The following is a 20,867-nucleotide window of genomic DNA, read 5'->3' as shown; positions in this document are numbered from 1 at the left end:
GACTGTTAGTGAAGTCTCTATCTCTAGAAGCCAGTGGCTAGTGGTAGGTCAAAAACCGAAAACTTACACTTTTCTCAGGGTACACGAAACGTACAGGGTTTGTTGTTTGTCATTAGAAAGGTCATGTTCTTTCGGGGAAAATAGGCTCTTTGGAGGTTTGAAAGCATCTACGATGAAGTATGAGAAGTTGAAGTGTTTAATCACTACAGGTATCCATCAGCCCACAATGTTACGTTATGGCAATCGAATGCACTATCAGATTATGTTCGTTGATACCTAGTATGCTGGTCGTACATATTATGTTGCGTGAAAACATAGACGGCATAACTTTGTAACATAAAATCATTCTGTAATAAATCATTCTACCAACCGGACGTGTCGAAGTTTATTCTGAATCACCAAGAGGTTATGGGCCCAGCTTAACCAGAAATAAGAAAACACAATAGCAGTGGGCTATTGCCGGTAGCAGAGGGCTGTCGATGTGAAAAAGTCGTTAGCAGTGGGCTATCGCCGGTAGCAGTGGGCTATCGTATTTGCATTGGAACAGCAGTGTGCTGAAATCGATTGCGGCAGTGGGCCACAACAAATTCAAAATGGAAATGGAAGACGAAAAGAATGAAATCAAGAAGCTGTATCTGTTCAATGGAAAGGACTTCAATAATTGGAAGTTCCGGGTCGAAACGCTACTCAAAGAACACGACGTTGAAAACTTTCTCGTCCAAGCATTGGATGAACACGAATCGATCGTAATAACGAATGTCGACACTGCAGCTGATCGAAGGCGGAAAGCTAACTTGAAGGAAACGTTGAGGAAGAAAGAGCGGAAATGTTTTACATTGATTGTGCAACGAATTGGGAACGACTACCTCGAATATGTTAAGGACAAGGCAAATCCGAAAGAGGCGTGGCAATCATTGTGTGATGCGTTCGAGCGTAAAGGAGTATCGAATCGCATGTTCCTTCGGCGTAAATTGTCGTCGTTGAGAATGGACGATAACGACAGTTTGGAGACCTATTTGCTAATGTTTGATAAAATCGTTAGAAGTCTGAAGTCAGTGGGTGCCAATATGGAGGAAGAGGACATTATTTGTCAGCTGCTCATTTCACTTCCCAAGATGTATGATCCAGTAGTAACAGCACTCGAAACGATGAAGCCAGAAGAACTTACGTTGGAGTTTGTCAAAGGACGTTTGCTCGATTGTGATGTGAAACGAAAAACCAATGCCATTCAAAGGGCGCAAAGAAATCTAACAACTTCAATGAGTCCCATTACCATTACGATACCTCTGCAATGGTTGGTTATAACAAGAAGCACGTCAAATGTTACATCTGTGGCAAAACTGGTCATTTTCAAAATGATTGTCCAGAAAATGCGAATCGACATTACCGAAACAATGGTACCGGATGGAAGAATTGTTGTCACAGCGCTAATCAAGCACAAACAACTGAAAGTCGAGACGATGGCGATGGTGACGGTAATAGTTCTTTATAGACGAGCATACGATTGAGGAGGTGTGTTACGTTATGGCAATCGAATGCACTCTCAGATTATGTTCGTTGATACCTAGTATGCTGGTCGTACATATTATGTTGCGTGAAAACATAGTCGGCATAACTTTGTAACATAAAATCATTTTGTAATAAATCATTCTACCAACCGGACGTGTCGAAGTTTATTCTGAATCACCAAGACACAACTTGTCGTATTTTTTGACTTTTGACGTTTTCAACTTGGTCAGGGTCTATCAATAAAAAAAAAACAATTTTCATATGCTCGATGTTCTGTTGACGCTTCATCTGATGACAGTTCGGGGGAGAAAATGTCTGTTTTCTACCCTTGTCAAAACAAGAGGGGATAAAAGACATTTTTCCCCGAATTGTAAGCTTTGATTTTGTACTGCAAAACTTGAGCGACTCGTGGTCCTAGCGCCGCCCTGGCTACAAAACCGTAAACATTTTTGATTCTTTACTTGCAATCCGATAAATGAACAAAAGTTTTTTTTTATTAAGCTGGGCTTTGCTCGGGACATTTTCAACGTTGTAAATGCACAACGGGGAAAATTTCAAACAACGTGCAACACTGACTCAGTGTCACTGAGTTAATCTACTAATCAGAGTCTAAAAATGTTTTTAAATGTTAAATCATGACGATCATGACGCATCATCTTTGTGGCAACTTAATTATATCTAGCCAAAATCCAAACCACATACAGAAACGATATGTCTTGCTTCTTGAGAGATAATTTATTACAAACAGCAATGTCAACAGCATGTCCAATGAATGGCTACTATACTGATACAGCGTATAATTGCGTAGTTCCCCCGGTATAAAAATGATTCCTAAAGTTAGCAGGTTCTCAGCTTGATTTTTGGGGGATCTAAGGAGTGAATATTTCGAGGAGAATTCAAATTCTAAGGCACAAATTTGGTATGAGTCTCTACTGATAGTGTAATGAAAGACTGGCTAAATGGATATGGTCTTTGAAGAATTAGCAGTGCGAGGAGAGCCATCGCATCAATTTGAATAGAAAGTAAGTTACACGAAAAACGTCCACTGTTGCTGTTAGGTTATGTAAAACAAAGTCAACCTTAAGGAGTTTAGGGAGGTGTAGGACCCCTGTTTAATCTTCAGATCTATATTGAAACTTACTATGATTAAGTTCGTTAGGTTTCAAGCATAAAGAACTGCTGACACTCTACAACTTTGAAGCGCATCACTCTGCAGAGTGTTTACGTTTCTATTATCTTCAATTTCTACGTCATGCCACTCAATGAAGACGTAAGTTGTCCTATGACAAACTCTGGTATCTACGTTTCATCTTATCAATCCACCAATAGATTCGATTTGACCAACAAAAAAAATTTAAGATAAAAACCGACAGCTGCTATCACCTCTGCAGCACTTCTGCTGAACATTCTTCATAAAATGTTATTCAGAGTAGCGTTATTTCTAACCGCAACGGTTTTACTATTCCAATTAGTGCATTCACAAATTGGTTATGCTACGCTTGGTGGTGGAACTAATGGTGGAGCTGGTGGTCCGACAGTAAGTGTGTCCAATGAAGCGCAACTGATTTCGGCTGTACAGGGAAATGATCGTCGCATCGTAAGGATAACAGCAAATATTCGAGTCGGCGGTCGCATTCGCGTTGGTTCGAATAAATCGATTTTGGGTGGTACTGCCAATGCTGGCATCAATCACGGTGGCTTATTCATCCAAGATGTGCAAAATGTTATTGTTCGAGGTCTTCGTTTGTCGTTCCCTCGTGATCCGTTCGATTGTATCGAAATTCAACGTTCCAGTAGAGTATGGGTTGATCACAACGAAATGTTTGCTGATAGGAATAACGGCAGAGATTTCTATGACGGTTCGTAGAGAGTGGTAGTGAGAGTCTGTTGAACATTTTTATCAAAAAATTATTTTTTGCTCCGTTAAAGGTCTTCTTGACATGAACCATGGATCGGATCTGGTCACAGTTTCATGGAATCATTTTCACACTCACTACAAGACAAGTTTGATTGGAAACTCAGATGACAATGGGGCAGTCGATAGAGGCCGATTACGAGTGACCTTCCACCACAATCGTTTCCGCAATGTTAACTCCAGAAACCCATCGCTTCGATTCGGTACTGCCCATCTCTTTAACAACGTCTTCGAAAACATTGATTCGTCAACAATCAACAGCCGAATGGGAGCGCAGGTCTTTGTCGAAAATAACATCTTCATCAATGCACGCCGTACTATTATCACCAATTTGGACAGTCGTGAAGATGGATTTGCCAACCAACGCAACAATGACTGGGGAGATGCACACAATTTGAGGGGACCATTCATCACGAGAACCGGAACATTTACCGACCCACCATACACGTATCGACTTGACACTGGCTTAGGGGCCAATGGAAACATTGCAACGATTGTACGCAATGGAGCTGGTGCCCGTATATTCTAAGTGGTAGCTTAATGGGGACAAATGCGTCGATTCGTGAGTTTAACGGCGGGAAATATAAGACAGAGTCTTTGTGCAAGCAAAATTTTGTAATTTCTAATTTGAATGGATTATCAATCCAGACAGAATGAGGTGATCATTGGCAATAACATTTCTTCAATTCCTCTCTCTGCGAAACGAAAAGGTTTTCATCTTTGATACCATACCGTGTCTGCAAATTGACGCTGTTATAGGTAAAGTAACGATAATGAATTTGTCATTCCTTAGTATCCTTTGCCTATTTAGTATCCTATTCTTAATCTCGTTATTAGTATGGTGGTCGCTTGGAACAAATTCGTTTTGCAATTTTTGTCTTTTTGTTGCATTAGACATTGCTTGTTACCCCCGTGTAACACAAACGGAAACTGAAGATTGCTTAACCTCACTCTGTGTCCGTACCCAAAAGCTCATCAGTCTTATCCACAAAAATATAGAGAATGAAACCCAACAAGGGCGTAGGGTAAGTAGTAATACACAAAAAGGATATGTAGCTATTCAGTCCTAGGCGCCAAAGCCACATTCAAAAAAAATTCTTCGAAGCTTGCACTTTTCTAACTGAACTTTCTCCGGGTACACGAAACGTACAGGTTCGTGTAGGGTGTCATTAGAAAGGTAATTTCATGTTCTCTAGGGACAAATAGGATCTTATGGAGGTTTGGAAGCATCTACAATGAAATATGAAAAGGTAAATGGTTTCATCGCTACTTAGGTGCCTATCAGCTCACGATTTGTCGTATTTTTTGACTTTCGAAGTTTTCAAAGTTTTCAACTTGGTCAGGTATCTGACCTCTTTCAATAAAACATTTAATTTTCATACGTTCGGTGTTCATATGATGTTTTGTTGACGTTTCGTCTGTTGACAGTTCGGAGGAGAAAATAGACATTTTTTCCTTCGAAGTGTCACCTTTCCTTTTGTATTGAAAAACTTGAGCTATTTGCGGCCCTGGCCGTAAAACTTCGCTCTTGTTAGAACATATGTCACCAATTTCTATACGACATGCATAGAGGAATTGTCTTCCTGTAGCGATGTGGTTTAGATCATGGTTTTGTGATGCTCACGGCGTGTGAAGCGCCCGAAGTTTGTACCAATAGTATCAAAGGTGACAACTTAATATTAGAATCCCAACCAAAATCTCTTCGAGAAAAGTGTGACGCAGTCTTTGAAGTACAATTTCTAAAATGAATGATATCGCTAGAGTTGACGCTTTCAGCTTCGTTACGCAAAAATTAAATTTTACACCCAATTTTAGTTCAAACAAGCTGGCTTAGTTTTTCTCATCATCTGCCAAATAATTTTTACCAGAGAAAAATGAGAAAAACTAAGCCAGCTTGTTTGAACTAAAATTGGGTGTAAAATTTAATTTTTGCGTAACGAAGCTGAAAGCGTCAACTCTAGCGATATCATTCATTTTAGAAATTGTACTTCAAAGACTGCGTTACACTTTTCTCGAAGAGATTTTTGTTGGGATATCAGTCGTTTTAGAAGTTTTAGAACACTGCTTTTTATAACAGTTTATAACAGAAATTCGGAAATTTGGCGAAATTTGAAAATTTGACGAAATTTGAAAATTTAACGAAAATCGAAAGTTTGACGAAATTCGAAAATTTGACGAAAAATAAAAATTTGCCGAAATTCGAAAATTTGACGAAATTTGACGAAATTCGAAAATTTCACGAAATTCGAAAATTTGACGAAAATCGAAAATTTGACGAAAATGGAAAATTTGACGAAATTCAAAAATTTGACGAAAATCGAAAATTTGACAAAATTCGAAAATTGGACGAATTTTGAAAATTTGACGACGAAAGTAATTCTCTATCTGCCACCATTCAAGAAATATCTCCAAAACCCCAATTGACCCACCTATTTCCAACTTTCGATATTTTTCACAAATGCCCTTCTGTTCTACTCGTAAAACTCTGAGACTTTGCCGAAGAAAGTAACTCTCTATCTGCCACCATTCAAGAAATACCTCTAAAAACATAATTGACCCACCCATTTCCAACTTTCGACATTTTTCACATATGTCCCTCTGTTCTACTCGTAAAACTCTGAGACTTTGCCGAAGAAAGTAATTCTCTATCTCTCATAGCCCAAAAAAATATTAGTCCTTTCATCCTACGCTCGAGTAGCTCAAAATTTGGTCACTCTAATCACTCTAGCTCAAACGAATCTGCCCCGATTTTTTTAATTATTTTTTGTTCGAATCGTGTTACGAATACCTTTCATTTGATGGGTCGCACGCCTCTGTAGCTTTCAATACAGCTAAGCTACAGCCGAAAACGCGTTCCCGACCCTCGAAAACCACACTCAGAAACCACTTCGACGCCAATAAAACAAAATTCTGGTTTTTCCTGGGGTAATGGCGTATCACATTTTCATTTTTATGCCCACCCTGAGGTTCCTGCAAAATTTCACGGAGATTGGCTGACCGAGATCGACCGTCGATAGATAGATAGAAACATAGAGAGTAAGTTGAAAGATTTTGATTGTTTGGGAAAAGTCAATTTGGTGTATTTTCTATGAAAAGTGACCAATTTCAAAACGATGTATCTCCGGCAATTTTAAACCTACATAGTCGAGTGATAGCTCGTTTTGCTCGTATTTGAAGCGAGAATATGATAGAATATGTTTTGTGGTGATGTAAACCAAAGGGTAGAAACTGAAATGTTCGGCTATATATAGTTGCCGCGTCTCAAAAAATTTTCTTCGTTCTTTTTTTGGAAGTTAGACTGCGTCAAGTCCTCCGCTATCGCTCCGGACATGATCGGAGAATTAGAATTGCCGGTACAGACAATCGGAATATATATTCCAGGACACCTAAAATTCACCACAAAAATTCCCCACCCTTACACTCCTGGATCTCTTCCGTCGTCGTTAAACGATTTCATTGATAAATAAATATATTTCAATATCTCGTCATATTTCCGGTTTCCCATCTTCTTACCGCTCTGACACAATATATATGTGCCAACTGTAGACATTCTCACAATGTTACACGATGATATAACTTCATATCCTTGACTTAAATTTCATTATTATCCATAAAAAATGGATGTATACATACCACACATAACAGAACGCACACACGACGACACAACCGAAACAACAACAACATGGGAAAATATTGTACAACTATTATATCACATCGCATACACATTTATAAAGTAGAATCTTGTAACGCTCTCTCTCCATTCAAACCCATTCAAAAAATCCACTATATTCTTTCTACCACTCAACATTGTCCCATAAATTATGATGATACCCATCTACTCTTCCATTATTACACAAGTCCTTGCATGCCATGTTATTTTATGTATGTGAGAAAACTCGACGATTTTATATTATATTTACCCCTGCCGAAAAACGACAGAAGAAAAAATGAAAACCAAAACGGAAAACCACATGAAAGAAAAATGTTTTTATGTCTTCATGGGAAAACGGTTAGATTTGTTAGTTTTTTCTCTGTTATTTGAGTGGGATGGAATTTACTTTAAAATTTATATGAAAACTAGGTGAGGTGAAAGCATTTTGTGAGTTTGTTTTTATATATTTTCATTAACAATCGTCGTTTAGAAAGCTTGTTTGTGTGTTCAACATTTATTCAGAGATTTTCCCGGTTGGTTCAAAGGAGAATCGTTATTTGTTTATCATGGGGAGAAAATAGGAAATTTAAACGAGAGCAAAAGTTTGCGACCAGAGCGAAGCGAGAGCTGGGCTCGTTTGAGTTGGAATTTCCTATTTTCTCTCCGAGGTGGGCACATAATTTTTCATCCGTTCGTGGCTTGAATCACCGTTTTTATCCACGAAACCAAAGACATCAACTTGTTTCACTATATTTCAAAACCAAAACAAAGTGACAGTTACAAAGAGAAAATGGTTCGTTACTGTCTTGCTGGGACTTTTTTTTGTTGGGAAGATTGTATTGCTGGGGTGTGGGGAGCCGAAGGCGAGAAATGCATTCTACATGCCTCAACAAACAATTGCACAGTAAGACAGTACGGTACTTTGTTGTCTTGTGACCAGAAAATGAGAAAAACCGGTTTTGAACGAGACAGTAATGTGCCATTTCATTACAACAAATAAAGTCTACTTCACCACATGGAAACAAGAGGTGAGAAAATAAAAAATTTCTCACCTGAACTGTCATCAACAAAAAGCCATGTTCTTACATTTGAATGTAGAAAAAGATGTTATTCACGCCGCACGGATGACAAAACTTTTGCTACTTTTGTGAAAAACGTTTTGCCAAACACACAACTTCTTAGTGATCCACATGACAAATGGTTGGAGAGGAATTTAATAAAAACGTTCGTTCTTTTAATTGAACTGTTTGTTCGTTCACAAGGTATATGTGTCATGTGGTGGGCGCAATAAACAACACAACATGGTTTTAATTCTACTTTTTAATCAATTATTGGCGAGAATTTTTGAAAAAACTATTTAACGAAAAATGTGGAGTTTAGTGACAGTCATAGATTACTTGTAGTCTCAAGAAAGAAGCGCAATAAAATTTTCGCACTGCAGGCGAGAAAAAAATCATTTTCTTCCCTCCGTTGAAACTTCGGAAAACTTTGTTGTGGAAAACGTTGTGTTTACATTGGGAAATTTCACGTTCTCGGGTCACCTGTGGATCTCGATACAATCTCGAAATGTAATGAACAAATAACTATTGTGGGCGGTATGAAAAGCTTTATCATGGGCGCGCGTTAGCATAGCGCCCGTGACGCAAGTCCTATTACTAGAAAAAATTTCAAAAAAACTTTTGTCGTAGACTGCAGAACCATATATACAGCAAATATTGAAGTTCTACAATTCAAAGACAAATGACTCCAAATTACCATTAAAAAAACTAGGCGTCCGTACGAGTTCAACGAGCTATCACACGTTCTTGCAGCTTAAAATTTGGCCACGCAAAAAATCTTCCAAGAAGCCCCATTTCCATACATTTTGGTCAATTTCAGTACTTTAAACGAAATGAAAAAATCCTACGTTACTTTGTTAGTCCGTCCGTCCGTCCGTCCGTGTTTCCTATCTTCTAAAGTCTTCTTTAGATTTTGTTGAAATTTTGGGAGTAGATTCTAGTCATCATTCTAAGACATTCCAGAAAAAAAAATTTGGGGGGAACCGGCCTCGTTTCGGAGCTAGGGCTCCTCGAAGTTCCCATATAGGCCCCATATAAGAACACCTTTTAGTGTGAGTGTGGATGGGTATGGTAGAACTTTCTTCGCTTTTGGTATTTGGTAAGCTCTGCTCGCCTCGTTTTTTTTCCCTAAATTTAGTATTTTTTCAAAATTTTTAAAAATTTTTAAATTCTTCAGAATTTTTCAAAATTTTCAAATTTTTCAAATTTTTTAAATTTTTTAAATTTTTTAAATTTTTTCAATCTACTAATTCTTCCAAAAGGACTGATATCAGTCAAAAACACTCAAAAGAGTAAAAGTGACGCAAGTCCCTGTGCATACTTCATACTTCATACTACATACTAAAGGGACTTGCGTCACTTTTACTCTTTTGAGTGTTTTTGACTGATTTTTTCAACTCAAAATGCCTGGACGAAATGGCGTTTTGTTTTGACTGATGACAATTTTGACTAATAAGAAATATTCTCACCTGAATTGTCAATTAGTTTTCAAAACATAAACTTGAACCATTTACGGAACACACTTCGCCCTATTTAACCTCTGCCTCTTTTGTGTTGTTTGAACAAACTGTCACGTAGACGTGGAGAACCCAAGGGGACTTTTAGATTGGATGATGTAACCACTGGTTACTAACCAGATTACTTTTCGACACTGTTCACGCCGTAAGTGCGCCTAAAATTTGAATTTTAAGTGAACGAATCGATGAAAAAGTGAACCGAAAAATACATTTCAACGCTTCATTGTATAAAAATGTCGCTACGTTAGAAAGACCTCCGCACTTTCCATTTTGAATTTCGACCGCACTTACGGCGTGAATTGCTGCAACGAAGATGTTTTGTTTTAAACGATTGCAAGTGCCACTGTTATAGCCGCTGTATTAATAAGATGTTATGAAAGTATTGCGCAGTGCAGAAATAGAACTAACCTAATCTCGCCAAACTTCTCAACCATTCAGTGACAAAGGTCGAATTCGTACACCAAAAATACGAAAGATAATGTTCCTCCCAAATGCTAACACAATTTCAGTTGCAAAACGTCTTTCAAAATGGTCAGAATTCAAACGCTTTGTTTTGTTGTAATTTTAACGATTTCGCTCGCTAATACCATGAGTTGTCCCACTCCACCGGAGTGGTATTGAGTGTAAACAGTTATCTGGAAATTTTTCGGAGAGAAGGACATAACTTCAAATTGATCGGAGAACTGGACCATTTTCCACTCGGCAATGGAATCATCAGTGGAGGAGAATTTGAAGATGCAACGGGTAAGAAGTTGAACTGCCGTGTGTGTATTGTGTGTCCAGACGAAGCTGGACCCGACCGCTTCGAATTCGAATGTGGAGACCGATACGAGAATAGATACGCCACTCTACAGAAGACGAATGTTATATTTTGCGACAATATGCGAAAATATGAATCAATGCTGCGGCGGCTGTCACCGGTACACTCATTGTCTACCATTGCACCTAATTCGAATTAAATCGATTTAACCTACTTAATGTACTGAAATGATTGGAAAATTAAATAAAGCGTCAACAACTCGAAGGAGCTATAGATGGACGTGAGCTCATTGAATGATGATCTATAAGAAACGAAAATGATTCAAACTTCATGCGGTGTTATCGTTCCTTTTACATAAAGTTTCTGCAAATGAAATTGGTGCAATTCCGACATCGATTAATCTGAGTGCACAAATCTAATTTCGCTTTTACTCCGACAAATTGCCAGCACGTTTATGTGATGCGATAAAACCCTCAAAATCGACTCATCCTCAGTTCGCCGCTCTCATGCCTACATCCGACGCAATATTACCTTTAATCAAATTATTCCCGATCGACTTAAATCTATCATCAATAGCCCCGTGTATGCCAGCCCAAAGATTATATATTGAAGCATGTGTGCAACAGGGCCTATTATTTGTGAAATTTGTGAAATTCGATTTCGCAAATTTCGCGAAAATTTCGCGAATTTCACAAAAATTTCACAAATTTCACAAAGTTTCACAAATTTTGCAAAAATTTCGCAAATTTCGCAAAATTTCACAAATTTCGTGAAATTTCACAAATTTCACAAAACGAATTAAAAAATCAAATCTTCCGCAATGAACGTCGAGAACAGCAGAAGACATAAAATAAGACTCGTATTATGTGTATACGACGGTGAATATGTTGGAAGGTATGGACTGGCTTCCGGATATTTCGGATAAGAGCTTGTATCCGGACCTCCAATAAATCACGACTTTGCCTTTCGGCTGTTTATTGAAAAGTGACTAACAACATTTTGCTCTTAACTAAGGCCACTTAGACCTTGTGATCCATGTAGACTGCTTGTCTATCACTAGATAGAATTATATCAAGTGCATATTCCAACAGACTAAGCAAAGTTGAAGTCAGATGAAATAGTATTTTTTATGCCAAAATTCAAATCGTGTGATTGCCGCCCTTGCCTGCGGCGCGGGCTGTAAACTTCACACGTTTGAATTTTTTTACTTTCGCCCCTTGTTATGCAAAATACTATTATGAACTGCCAAACTTATTTTTTGAATAACAAAGAATTTGCGAGAAACGATGAAAAGTAGATTTTTTGTCTGAGTTGGTTGATTCGAGGCGAAGCCGAGATACACGAAAACTAGACTTTACATTTTTAACTTAATGGAATGGAAGGATGTGATTGACACACGAAAATGTCGGTTTTTGACGCATGACATGGTATTGCATTACATGCTAGTTGGGAGTAATCTCACAAGTCAAAATAAAAATTTCCCAGCTAGCATGTAAATATAACTTTTTATACTCTTCATGTGTCGGGCCGAAAATGAAAGTTTTCGACCCCTTACATGAAAAATTGTTTGTGCATCTGTTTTGGACGATTGATCTCAGGCATTTAGCAACTTCATTCCTCTTATTTGCATAGATCATTCCAAATTTCAAATAAAATCGAAACTTGAGGACCAATTAATATTTAATATCAAAGAAAAATGCAACTAACGGTAAAGTTGAAAAAATCGGTGTGTCAATAGTGATTTTCGACTATTTCCTAACCCAATAAAAGTGTCTGGAAATGATCGGCTTCTTAGATAAAAGCACTTGTCAATATGTCTTGAGAACAAGGGATATGTGCAATGTCACCACAATATTGCATATTTGGGCAGATTTTGAAGATATTTTTCAGTATGCAATTGTTGATAATATTTGTGGAAAATTGTTACAAGAATAAATTTTTTAGTCAGATCATATCGGGGCTAGATTATATGGGAGGCTCATTTGGCTACATGGGCACTTTCAATATCTATCTCTTCCTTAGTCAACCTTCAACAACACAAATAAGCCCAGTACACTTCATACGAGTCTCAAAATAGTTATTTTTCAGATTTAAATACTATTTTCTAAATTACTATTGATCATTTTGCATTTACTGTATTTTTTTCTCGTTAAATAGACTCGCCGATTTTGGGCTGATTTCATAAAATTTCACAAATTTCACAAAAATTTCGCGAATTTCACAAAAATTTCACAAATTTCGCAAAGTTTCACAAATTTCGCAAAAGTTTCACAAATTTCGTAAAATTTCACAAATTTCGCAAAAATTTCACGAATTTCGCAAAAATTTCACAAATTTCGCAAAGTTTCACAAATTTCGCTAAAATTTCGCAAATTTCGCAAATTTCGTAAAATTTCACAAATTTCGCAAAAATTTCACAAATAATAGGCCCTGGTGGCAATGTACACTGTGCATATTGGATGTGTATAATATAGAGAGGCTCCATAATAAAGCTTTCGCAGCACGTATATCATACTACACATACAGCGCTATGATGTTAAAACTAACGCAATTACTCTGCAAAGAAGGAAGAAAAACTATCGATAATTGAATGCTTCATTAGATACCGATGAGCTGTCATTTATTTGCAATGGAAAGAATGCCGAGTGGAGAGTTAGGAAAATCTTTTTTCGGTTATTTTTTTGGGGTATGGGCATTGAGCAGCATACGTTGTCTGACTTCGATAGATTTTATCAGAATTCGATTATGGTTGTATGTGAGGGAGAATTTTGTGTAGCAGAAGATGATGCTACAAAAAATCGATTCCTCTACGTATGAGTTACACACAGCTATATGCCTAGGTAGCTATCAAGCATCGAGAAAAGCCAATGAAGAAATTTCTGACACAGTCCCTCAAACTAGCTCAATTAATCTATTAAACGTAAACGAGACGAGATGTGGTGGACACAATCATTCTGAAACGTACAGAAAGGCTGATGGGTCAGTTGTTACGCACTGGTCTTCGAACAAAGTGATCCGAGTTCGATTCCCGTGTCAGACAATTTCTATTGGAACTTTTCTAGCGATTGGTATCGTCCGAAAGTTCATTCAAGCTTCATAATGTCGGTAGTGGCAGTTGGTTTGGTGGCTGCAACGATGTACACTCTAAATGATATAACCCAAATACGATGATTATTTGAGTGCATGTGTGTAGCCTACATTCAGGCGAGATTTCAACTAGGCACCAGACTTTCCGCAGATAGTATTTGCATACTTTGAGGCGTGGTTCGAAAGCCAGCTCTCTTCGGGAAGCCTTTAAAACAAGCAAACCTCGATGTATGGAAGGGTGATAAAATGACATCGACCATAATTATCGGATATTCAATCAAAGCACCGTCCACAATGGCAACGGATCTGTTCAGTTCATTGGTAAATATTCAGTGCATTAATATTCACTGGCGCCCACTTTTCAAATTAATTTCCTTCCATTAGAAATGTAAAAATTCCTTTTGTCTATTTACGTGTGTTCCTTTATCTCCCGTACAATATCCTGTACGGTTTTAGTACAGTGGCTGTGAGGGGAAAAACGATTACAGTGATTTGTGGCGTACGGATGATAAGAACACGTTAAATAATATGAATCGCTCCCGTGCAATACATTTATTCATTTCGTATTAATTTGAAATGTTAAAACAACCACCGAAGGTATTATGACACTACATGTTTGTGTGTGTGTGTGTGTGATGTAGCATTTTTAAAAGTTCACTTAGCGAACCTCTGTTCATAAACCTCCCTAAAACATGATCCCGTTTTTTCTCGCTCTATTAAGTGTTTCCACACAGTAGATTCTACCAAGGAATTATGTTCCGATGTTCGTAGCTTACAATCATGGCTTAATAAGTTCAATGTTAATGGTTATAATGGATGGGAAGGGCGTCTAGTCTACCACATATCACGGGCATTTTCAACACAAAATCTACTTTAAAACACTGCCGGCTGTACAACGCCAAACAGACAACTATAACAACCGCACCACACACATATTAGATTAAAGGAAAAATAAATTTTCATTTGGCCATTGCACGGCAAATCCTTTATGATTTATAAGACCGAATTTTGTATATTTCACAATTTTATTTTAATGCCGGAATTACGGAAAAGAGAATTTATGAAAATCTAATTAAAGTGAACGTTCCCGTTCTCCGAATGGGGGATGAATAATGTGAATGTCTAGTGCTGCGTATGTGTGTGTGTGTGTTCAACGCATTTGAGAAATAGGTGCTCAATATGAGAGGGAGTATGGTGATCATTAAAATAGGCCGAAATGGTAATAGAGTGAATTAAAATGGAATTGTGAGGTCAATTTATCGGTTTAATTAAATCAAAAGATTCGTTTTTATGGCGAAAAATATTAAATTTTCTGTTCTAATGTTTATCGCCCGAAAGGTGGAAGTGTGACGCAAGTTCCTTTATCCACTTAGAAAAGAACTGAAATCGTTGGGAGGGGTGTTTACAGCTTTGACACACAAAAAGAAATGCATCGCAAAGGGCAGATGATGATATCAGGTCTTTTGTAAGTGGATAAAGAGACTTGCATCACACCTCCACTGTTAGTGGTCGTTGGGTGATATCAGTTCTATATTTACTGCGTCATCTTTTCGATCGAATTTTTATGAAAACATGTGGCTTTGCAGACTAATTTTGTCTATATCAACGCAACTTTATACCTCCTATGTTTTCCGAGATATGGCTCACATTCCTTGAAATTTATTTCTTAGAATTACGTCGTTGACATAACCTGAAAGCTTCAGGCATACCAAGAAAATATTACAATTTTTTCTTCCGTTTGAATGCCGTTCTTTCAGGACATAGTTTAACCATTTGCCTAACAGTAGTTTACTCAACATCTGTCACTTGTGACACTTGTAAAATTTTCTTACGAGACACGTATTTCAATGTTGGCTACAATTTTAGCTAAGCATCGATGCCTCTTAACGTAAAGCTGCAATCGCACTTAGGTCTCCGTTTACTTTTTAACAATGAGAAATGGGAGGAGCTTCCATTGTTCGTTCGTAAACGGAGAGCTAAACGGCGTAAGTCCGCTGGAAGCTTAAGAAGTGATGAAGTGACGATGAACTAGTTTTCTAAATTCTATTTTTCCTTTTCGCAAAACAGCGGGGACATGGCATATGATATGGTCCGGGTGTCCCATTTATTTTATGCGTTACGAAAATATGAGTTACACAGGCTATGATATAGATATAGATATAAAGCTATGATACTATCGAATACGCAGCTATAATATGCGTTCTTTTGGTGCATAATGTAGCTGAGTAATTAATATGGTTTTGTCAAAAATCGTGGATTTTGTACTGAACAACATTCGATTGCTCTGTGAATCAGCATCATTTCAGATAATTTTTCACTAATCGCACTTCACGTATCCGCTTCGATAAATTTCGGTGACTCGGTGGCAAAGGAACATACTAAAAATCGGAGATGATTCTATGCGAAAAGTCAGTAAGACGTTGAGACTGGACATGTTCAGAGAACAAAAAAAATGGTCTCGCCGTTCGGATTCTGTTGGACAATTTGGACTGTTTCGACAATATTGGGCAAAATTGTTGGTGAGTAATGATTAAGAATGAGTAAGAATGATTATGGAGCGAGTGAGTGAATTGGAAACGTGTCGTTATGTGCTTGATGATCATAAAAAAAAGTTTTAAGTCAAATGTAGACAAGATTCTGATATTCCCGTGAATAATAGTCAAAGTCAAAATCGTCAAAAAAAATTAAGAAAAAGTCGTCAGAACGTGTAGAAACGCCCAGAAAACTCGACAGACAGTGTGGAAAGAGGTGTTAATGGTAATTCGTTATTGGTAAAGATTCGAAGAACTTAGTGACATATCTTTGGTCGAGACATTTTTTAAATCGATTTTTTACCATGAAGCCATGACGGCTCATTTTTGTGTAAATGTAGTAAACAAAGCAATCTACATTTTCTACATCTGTACAAAAATGAGCTTTCATCGCTTCAGAGTAAAAAGTCTATGGCGTTTCTTCACGCTCTGGCGATTTTTCTTGGTGTTTCTATGCACGTCTACACTCTGGGATCTGCGGGAATTCGTAATCATGGGCGCGCGTTTTACTATTACTAGAAAAAAATTAAATTTTTTTTTTGTCGTAGACTGCGGAACCATATACATAGCAAATATTGAAGTTCTACAATTCAAATCCAAATGACTCCAAATTAGCAAATTTGGCCACGCAATAAATCTTTCAAAAAACCCCCTTTCCATACATTTTGGTCAATTTCAGTACTTTAAACGAAACGAAAAAAATACTACGTTACTTTGTGGTTCCGTCCGTGTTTCCAGTTAGAGGCCTATCTCCTAAAGTCTTCTTTAGAATTTCTTTACATTTTGGGAGTATATTCTAGTCGTCATTCTTAGACATTCCAGAAAAAAAAATGGGGGGAACGGGCCTCGTTTGGGAGCTAGGGCTCCTCGAAGTTACCATATAAACCTTTAAGTGTGTATATATGTGTGTGTGTATAGTAAAAAAAATTTGTTCCTCCTTTGGTAAGCTCTGCTCACCTCAAAGTTTTTTTTCGTAAATTTAGTATTTTTTAAATTTGTTAAATTTTTCCATGAAAAGCATTTTAAAGGAAATTGACCTGCCGTGTAAAGCAAAAGTATCGCATGTCTTTCCGCATTAGCTTTTAAGAGCTTTCGAAAGCTTCTGTGAGCTTTGAGCTTCTTTTGGATTCCATTCGAAAAGTGGAACATTCCATTGGAAATGAAAAGAAGCTCAAAGTTCACAAAAGCTTTCGAAAGCTCTTAAAAGCTAATGCGGAAAGACATGCGATGTTTTTGCATAACACGGCAGAATGAGGTAATCATCGAAATTTTTATGGATTCATTTTTTTAGTTATTCATGAGTACTTTTGTAATTAATAAAGTGAGCAACGGTTATTGCTTGAGTCGCTAGAAAGATTACTTCATATTGCTCAACAAATTATTACAGATTCGGATAGAATGCCTTTTGAAACGTCGAGAAAACACATTTTTGGAGAAAGTGTGTTCGCGAAATTTCGCGGTTTTCGCGATCAAATTGTTTTATTGCAGATTCGGATAGAGAGCCTTCTTAAACGCCGAGAAAATACTTTTTGGGGAAAAGTGTGTTCGCGAAATTTGGCGGTTTTCGCGATCAAAATTTTTTATTGCAGATTCGGATAGAGAGCCTTCTTAAACGTCGAGAAAATACTTTTTGGGGAAAAGTGTGTTCGCGAAATTTCGCGGTTTTCGCGTTTTCGGATGGAAGATATAGAGGATATAAATTGCGACCTCTAAATTACTGTAACCGAATTTTTCTGTGTTTAAGAACCGAGTTAAGTCTCTCTATGAGATTTAAGAGTTACAGTTTGATCAATGGATGTAAGATCTTTTTCTCTTAAATTTTTTCTTTTCTTTGATTTTCGCTTTAATCTCCTTTTGAGACAATGAATTTAATGATTTAATAACGACAACTTGTACGTAAATTAACGGTTAATATGTAATTAGGGTAGTGGCCTGTATATTAATCGGAATAAACAAACAAACAAACAAACAAACAAACAAACAAACAAACAAACCAAATCGAATCAAACCAAACTTCCAAAACAACTGATATCAGTCAAAAACACTCAAAGAGTAAAAGTGACGCAAGTCCCTCGGCATACTTCCAAAACAACTGATATCGCTGTAGGTGACGCATTCTGCGCTTGTACGCAAAAATTGTCAAAGCAAAAATTTTACCAAAAAAATTTTGCGTCACAAGTGGCAGATGTTGAGGAAAGTACTGTTAAGAAAATTGTTAACATAGGGAAAAATACTTCCTGAAAGAATGTGCAAATGAAAAACAGCCGAATCATCTGCCACTTTGTGACGCAAATTTTTTTTGTAATTCCATCAATTACACACGGCATCGTAATCCTATAAGCCCTTTCGTACTTCGTACGGGGCTAAAAACATTAATTTTGCTGCTGGAATAATTTTGCTCTCAAAAGAATGCCAATTCAAAAACAAAGTATGGACCGTGAAATTACCCCTTATAGACAGAGTAGGAATTTCGCACGGCGTGAGATTCCTCAATATCGTTGCTGGTACAAAAGTGAAACTCTTGTTTGTTTCTTCTTTTTCTTAACTTTTGTAACGATAAACTTTATGACGCATATCACTTGTTAAACAAGTGAAAATGCATGTCCGTAACAAATAATAACTCACTTCTCGTCACCATCACCGATAATTTAATATATATTACACACTTGTCACGAAGAAGTCGAGGCTTTCCGAGACTGATAGTGACAAGTGTGTACTCTATTTTATCTATCTAGAACGATAATCTCGCACTTATCTCTCTAGGGCAATTTTACTTATCTTGATATATCTGTTCTCGATAGATAAAATAGCATATGCAGCTCTTGCTGTAATTGTTATCTTGACGTGTGGGCATCACGAATCTCGCCTTCGGCTCGAAAAGCGATGCCCACACGTCGCGATAACAATTTTCGCAAAAGGTGCATAATCTACTATTATCACATAAGCGAAAACGAGACAACATCATAGACCTGAAGTGCATTTTTTGAATTAAACTTCTAGTTAAGTAATTTTGACATCCGAACACAGCGCGTATGTGATAAATAATTTTATCGCATACTATGTGATGTCGCTGAATTTTCAACTTATTTTTATGAGAAGTAGGTGACCGTAACTTTGGACGACTTTGTCCAAAGTTTTTAATTCATTTTAATGAGAAGAAGCTGACCGTAACTTTGGACGACTTTGTAAAAAGTTTTCAACTTATTTTTATGATAAGTAGCTGACTGTAACTTTGGACGACTTTGTCCAAAGTTTTTAATGAGAAGAAGCTGACCGTAACTTTGGACGACTTTGTCCAAAGTTTTTAATGAGAAGAAGCTGACCGTAACTTTGGACGACTTTGTCCAAAGTTTTCAACTTATTTTAATGAGAAGAAGCTGACCGTAACTTTGGACGACTTTGTCCAAAGTTTTTAATTCATTTTAATGAGAAGAAGCTGACCGTAACTTTGGACGACTCTGTCCAAAGTTTTCATTTTAATTTTTATAAGCAGAAACTCACCGTAACTCTGTCCAAAGTTTTTATTTACTTTCATGAGAATCACCGCAACTTTGGACGACTTTTTCCGAAATATATTTCAATCAGAAAATCATAAATTCACCACTTTATTATTTCACCTTATTTGTGCATGAGGCTTAAAGATAAATCCACCACAATTGGTTTGTGTCCAAACTTTGGACATTGGACCAAATTAATCGACGTACGATGTGTGTGTATTGTGCGCTGTATACACGACGTACATAAGAGTAAACAAATTTACCTTAGAGTGCTAAAGGTTTTGCAAGCAAAATTATATCACTTGAAAAAAAGATGTTTGCCTACTGCGGTCAAATACCTCACTGATGTAAGGCTGCATATAAGAGACTCGTACTAATACTCGCGCAAGCGCTCGTATACGTACACGTCTCTTATATACAGTAATGCACTATAATTTAGTAGTGGCATGATTCTGTTTATTCATTCAGAGCGTTTAGTTTCAGAGAACGACATCTTTGTGGTTCCTCCTACCATCGACCTACCATTGCGTCAAGCAATAACACTAGAACTAACACTAGCACCACAGTCGAACTTCTCCATTCCTTGTCATGCGCGGTACCCAATAACCTGGAAACCGTTTCAGGTGAGGAAGTGCATTCCGATACCGATTATCTTCTGTGGTAATTGTGTTTCTTTGCTATTTTCAGGGTTTTGTCGGAAGAAACGAAATTAATCACATTGAAGAGGAGGGTGAATATTACGAAGATCCTTGGTCTTACGACCGTCGATACATTAGTACAATCCATTTGACTAACGTGTCACATCATTTTGTGGGCTATTTCTATTGCGTGGCAAACAGTACCCAAGACAATTACGACGATTACGACTATTCGTGGAGGTTGGAAGTTGAACATGAATTTTATTACAAAAGAAATTTATATTCAGTTAGTGGCCTAACAAACATCTACATATTTGTTGATGGTTCGTTTGTAGCGTCGTCATCAAATTGGGATCGATTTTGATTTTCTTTGTAACGTAGACACTCAACATTTGTTGGCACCGTTTGGCGTGCAAAACGGAAAAGCTGTCCAATCGATAGCCATTTCCATTGATCATGACTTATTGTACCATATACCATGTAAACCAACGTCAAAAAACGTCGACGTGAATCTGATTGAAGACGGCGAAATGGTGAAATTTTGTTTGAGTTTAAAAAATTTCGTAACATTAATCTCATCACACCCACTTCTTGGGTGTAATGGATACTCACATGTTCTCTATAATATGGGGTAGAAGGAATTTTCACTAAATTCACTAAAAATGTGATTGGAATTTCTAAAATTTTGCAGTTGCCTGTTGGG

At 37.3% G+C, this 20,867-nt stretch overlaps 3 protein-coding genes across 7 annotated transcripts in view; 2 read left to right on the top strand and 1 right to left on the bottom strand.

Moving 5' to 3' along the window:
• The window catches only part of LOC119083647 (serine-rich adhesin for platelets), a 136,066-nt gene that overhangs the window by 83,326 nt on the left and 31,873 nt on the right, over positions 1 to 20,867 (bottom strand). The window lies entirely within an intron of this gene.
• LOC119083703 (probable pectate lyase A) lies at positions 2,899 to 3,956 on the top strand. The gene is made up of 2 exons (XM_037193491.1): positions 2,899 to 3,368; positions 3,439 to 3,956. Exons 1-2 carry the CDS (start codon positions 2,927 to 2,929, stop codon positions 3,951 to 3,953), a joined length of 957 nt encoding a protein of 318 aa, XP_037049386.1. The 5' UTR covers positions 2,899 to 2,926; the 3' UTR covers positions 3,954 to 3,956.
• On the top strand, positions 15,923 to 20,856 carry LOC119083729. The gene is made up of 3 exons (XM_037193527.1): positions 15,923 to 16,017; positions 20,004 to 20,149; positions 20,214 to 20,856. Exons 1-3 carry the CDS (start codon positions 15,951 to 15,953, stop codon positions 20,526 to 20,528), a joined length of 528 nt encoding a protein of 175 aa, XP_037049422.1. The 5' UTR covers positions 15,923 to 15,950; the 3' UTR covers positions 20,529 to 20,856.

The sequence above is a fragment of the Bradysia coprophila genome, unplaced genomic scaffold, assembly GCF_014529535.1.
Source record: "Bradysia coprophila strain Holo2 unplaced genomic scaffold, BU_Bcop_v1 contig_70, whole genome shotgun sequence".
NCBI classification, from domain to species: Eukaryota; Metazoa; Arthropoda; class Insecta; order Diptera; family Sciaridae; genus Bradysia; species Bradysia coprophila.
Note: the sequence above shows the minus strand (reverse complement) of the source record. Positions and strands in the feature narration are given on the sequence as shown.